The sequence below is a fragment of the Crassostrea angulata genome, chromosome 6 (assembly GCF_025612915.1).
Source record: "Crassostrea angulata isolate pt1a10 chromosome 6, ASM2561291v2, whole genome shotgun sequence".
NCBI classification, from domain to species: Eukaryota; Metazoa; Mollusca; class Bivalvia; order Ostreida; family Ostreidae; genus Magallana; species Magallana angulata.
This window is the reverse complement of record NC_069116.1, coordinates 59,565,323-59,570,523: the sequence shown is the minus strand read 5'-3', so window position 1 is coordinate 59,570,523 and position 5,201 is coordinate 59,565,323. Positions and strand designations below refer to the sequence as shown.

Below are 5,201 nucleotides of genomic sequence, written 5' to 3'. Positions count from 1 at the left end.
GTTGCTTGATTTTGTATAGGTGAGTGAATCAATTTAATGTATTGCCATAACATTGATGGGATTATATCAAAAGAATTTGAATTTAAGTATGCCATATGCCTTAACATTCTGATATCAAACAAAATAGGAAATTCGTTTTTACGCAAGTTTTGTTTTGCAATCCAGCAAAGTAATGGGAATTGGGACCATATTGATTACCTTAATAGTTTTGATATTAGGTTGACCAGTGCTTATCAAATACACTTAACTGAATATATGAATTTTGATTAAGCTGTGAGTTCTAAGGTTTTGTGACCCTCAGCCTCAAAGTGTTTTTTTTTCATCATAAAAATGTTATGTCTTTAAGACTTCATAAATGAAATGAAAAAATTAATGATGATATCTATGCATTTATAAAGGTATTGAACATTTACCACGATGGATATAATGGAATAAATATATATATTTTTTTAAAAAATATATCGTTGGCTTGAACCCCTTTACTTCAGATGTTCATGGAACCACTAAGCCAAAAATTTTGTTGAATAACTTGTCGTGACTAAGCTCTGCGTCCCGCCTACTCTGGTGTACTATTTACACGGAAATTAGGTACATGTAATTTACAAGTATAAAACAGCGTTAAATTCAGAATAATGGAATTTGTTATTATTGCATTAAGAATACGGATTGTTAGATATATTCCAGACAGTGAGTTCAAGTGTTTCTTCAGCCATCTGCTATGAACGATAAACACACAATCAAGACTGATATGTTCCTTTCCCATTGAAGATTTTCCATCATATCGCCATTTTTATGTACATGAATATCACCCTATGAGCAGGTCGATGATTTTTTTTTATCAATGTTTCGTTGTTTCAATGCAAACGTCAAAAAATTTTCATTCATTAGTTCATGAAAGTAAAACGAAAAATATAAACTCAAAGAAGACCTACAATGGGTTCCTATCTGCCTTGTGTACTTTTCTTTGTACATTAGTGCTTCAATTTGCAGCACAGCGCAACTGAGCAGGGGGAAATCCCCATAAATATCCATGCTAGGAGTCTGGATGCAGTGCGGAAATTAAAAACCTCTGTTGATCGAAGGTTAATATCGATAATTACCGGCAACACAAACTTTTAATTTTGTGAATTTCATTTTTAATTGATGCAAGCAACGTATTGTAAAGATGTATTTCTGAACAGAGATCCAGCGTCTGCAGTCCCGTAACTTCCGGTCTGTTGCGCCTGTTCGAATTTTAGGAGTCAAAAGATGAAATGTGGTAACACACGTATGGTTATAAGATAGAACATGCCCCCACTCTATCTCCCATCTGCATATTAATTTGCGTTAATTACCCTAGTTGTCTACAATATAGATCTCGGTTATAACACCTGACTTCAGGTACACGGTCTGGGCTCGATACGTTTGTCGACATCCAAGAAGCAAACATGTACGCGTTGGGGAGCACCAAGTTTTCTGTTGGGGTTTCTTTCGTCGTCCTTCTCTTAGTCCTGGGGACCAGGGGACAAACATGTGACCCCATGTCGCCCAGCTGTCCACGAAACGCCGTCTGCGAGGAGATCATGTCCGGGATGTTCAGATGCGTTTGTGCGCCCGGCTTTTACGATTTCCCTCCAAACAGAGTAATAGAACGGGACGGTTGCCTCGGTGAGTTGACGTGAAACACTTTAATAAAAGGTTTGAAGTAAAAACCTCTCTAGCTTCTATTTTAGATGTGTGCTAAATAAGTGTTGTTATAAAAAAAAAGGTGCTTAAACAAAATTTGCATAATGTGACATATTTATGGTGAATTTTGAATTTACTTTGCGAGTGTAAATTTAATAATTCACAATATAATACATTTATTTTCCATATTTACACCAAACCAGCGAATTTTTATTACGAGAATGCAATCACCGTATTAAGTTTCCCACTGATTTCCGAACAAAGTAATTTTACCAGGACATTTATTTTTCAGGGGAATGTGATCGACTAGGCCCCACCCAGCAATGTCCGGGAAACACCGAGTGTTTTGAGGCGTCGAACGGGTTTGGCGAGTGTCGCTGTCCCCCCGGGACCTCCGGGGAGCCGGACTGTTTCCCCGACGATGGATGTAAGTACCGCAACTATTAAATATTGTGCTTAATGCTGGTCTTGATACGAATACACCGAAATGCAACAAAGTTATTACAAGTCTCGTATAAAATCTACTAAAATTGATACCAGTGAAAATTAATGAAACCATGGTTTTTTTAAACATTATCAAATTTTTTGTTCTTATGTTACCGGTCTGGAATGGATATTAATTGAGATATAAGGGTATTTCAACATGTCTCGCATCCTACTAAAATGTTGGAGAATTAATTCATGTCTTGAACGGCTTACTGGAATGTCAGATTAATTTTTCAAATCTCGTGTGAAGATTGAAGCGTTAAAATGTTTCTTCAAGTCTATTGCGAATATTGAAATGTTAAAATCAAGTCTCGTATAAATGATAATATAAATAGTTAAAAATGATATATTAAATGTTAAATTATATTTTAAATCTCGTGAGAATATTACAGTAATTGTCGTAAGTCTCGCGTACGTAAATATTGAATTGTTGTGTAAGTATTTCTTCAAATCTCGAGTGAATACTGACATTCTAAAATATCTATTCAAGTCTCGTATCAATGTTAAAGTATTTGTTCCGCTCCTGCTTTCAGCTTCGGTGACAGAGAGTCCCGGGGGAGGCTTTGACACGAGCAGTGGACTGATGCTGGCCGCCCTGATCATCCTCCCCCTGCTGATCCTACTCCCGACCTTCATTGCAAGCTCTACCTCAATGGACGGCGAATCTTCCGGTTCCGGTTTTGGAAGGAACTCCATGAGGAACAGAAATTCCATGATGAATTGAAACGAATGACACTGTATATATAAAAAATAAAGATTTTTTCAACTTGCTTATGAATGTTTTTAAAAGGCAGTGATAACTTCGGAGAATGCGAATAACGAGACGATTTCTCGGCTGGTGAGATGGGCAATGAATTCAAATGATTGAACCTGAATGCCGAGTTATAAAGATCTATTGGTACATACGATACCGGTGTAAACAAGGAAAGAACTCTGGCATTTGAGTGAAGCAGTCATTTCAACCAGCATTGTGATTTGGTCGGAAAATTATTCTGTGTTGATTTCAAAAAAATAAATATTTCTTGAAGAAATAATCAAAATAATCAAGATTGTCTTTCTTGTTTCTTTAAAATCGGAATTGTGGGTGTGGGGAAGGGGGGGGGTCATTAAATAAGGATTTGTTTCATGGATATGTAATAAAACAATATTTTGAATGCTTCTGACATACATGTGTTATCTTTTACGCTATATAATGATAACATTATTAAGCATTATCCTGCATTTCCACAAAAGATATAACAAAGTTACAAAATTTAATCAACGCAGAAATTAGGCATTGTCGCATTTAAGTTCGGACACGACTTATCTTCCATTATTTTCTATTTTTATATTTCTGCAATGTGAAGATTTCCACCACGTAATTCCAAAAATTATATTTTTATGTTTTATGATAATTTTCTATTTGGAAATATAGCTTGAATTAAAAATATCTATTATATTTTAACTTCAAGAATAGCCTGATGCTGCACCCAGAGTTGTTGGGCATGAATAGGTTTTAAATAAACAGGTTTGCAAATAAAGCAGAAGTAATCTATCAAGGAATTTTTTTAAAAAACTTAGGAACGTTGCGTCTGCCCTTAATTAAAAATCATTTGATTATCTATTTGTCCTGGTTTTTGGTCAAAACCTTTTATACATCCGTTTACACTAGGAGTCTGCTGTTACGGAAAGCCTTAACAAATCTTCCCACACGAGGATTGGATGACAGTTTAATCAGGTTACAGTTTTGAAAAATTTAAGATTTGTTTAACTTTACAAGACTCAACGGAATTCTATATATACCGGTACTGATAGTATGGTTAGCACCGACTCAATACCCTGTGTGGTAACCTAGCCTTGTGTGCATATTTTTACTGGATCTTAAGTTTCTATCCACGTGTAAATAAATATACCTGTATTAATTTCATTTCAATATTATCCAAAGTTAGCATTGATCTACATATGTATATAACGAAATAGTTTACAATCAAATTATTAGAGATTTTAATAAAATGCATTTAAAAGGCGGTCTGATTGTAGATATTGACAACCTATTACATAAGAGAAGTATTTTTTGAAGTAACTTTAATAAGATTTATTTTGTTAACGAAACTGGTTCTAACTTTGAATACTAGTATGAGATCTATTGAAAAATGGTCTATATTTTTCTTATAGAGACAGATCGTAAGGTTGCAGTAATTTTCAGGAACAATCTTTTATATATAAAAGCTAATAATACTTCTCTTTAATCATTGAATTTTTAGTATTTTTTGTGAGTCTTAAGATTTATAAACGACATGTTTCCATTGGCATCAAACCGGAAAGAATCATGTTATTTTTAGGACTAGTTTTCTCTTGTGTGTAAGAAACCAAACTTACCAGAAATCTAAATATTATGTGAATATTTTACAACACGCGTCTCTCCATAGCTTGTTTTGTTATTGTTGGGTTTTTTTTCTTTATTTGTTTAGTTTTTTTCACTGAACAGATATTTGAATATCAATGTTTCTTGATACGCCCTGTATTTTAAAAACCGAATAGGAGACGGCGTAATATCGTGTTTTAAGGTACGTTATCTAGTTTCAAATCATTGTTAAAAAATCACACCTTTTGCTTCTCGGTTGGAATTTATTAGATAATCTGTGACGCAAGAGGTGTCGGAGTAGGTCCGGATAGGGGGAACGACCCCAGCGACCGACTTCTGAGCCGTGCCCTGGTGATAGGTGAAATCTCGGGACCACGACACCATCACTGCCTTTATTCTCCGCACTCCCATTGGGCAAGAAAATCGTCCGTGGTTATGACGTAATGTAAGGGGTGGGGATTTGTGGGTGACCGAGTCAGATAAGTTGTAGCGCTTACTGAACCTTGACAAAAATCACTTACAAAGTGTACATCCCATTGGAAAAGCAAAATACGGTCATAATTGATTATAGAAAGTTCAAACAAGTTCAACAAAATAGGCGTTCTCTATATATTATTTTGGTTTTCATTCAAAATTCTTTTCAACTGCTAAAACTTCCGTCCATATCATATGTTAGACTATAATTTACAAAACTTTTTTTGAGATG

At 34.9% G+C, this 5,201-nt stretch overlaps 1 protein-coding gene across 1 annotated transcript; it reads left to right on the top strand.

Moving 5' to 3' along the window:
* The first annotated feature begins 1,373 nt into the window (after positions 1–1,373).
* Positions 1,374–3,138, top strand: LOC128190173 (uncharacterized). The gene is made up of 3 exons (XM_052862103.1): positions 1,374–1,647; positions 1,958–2,092; positions 2,685–3,138. Exons 1-3 carry the CDS (start codon positions 1,428–1,430, stop codon positions 2,873–2,875), a joined length of 546 nt encoding a protein of 181 aa, XP_052718063.1. The 5' UTR covers positions 1,374–1,427; the 3' UTR covers positions 2,876–3,138.
* The last annotated feature ends 2,063 nt before the right edge of the window (positions 3,139–5,201 follow it).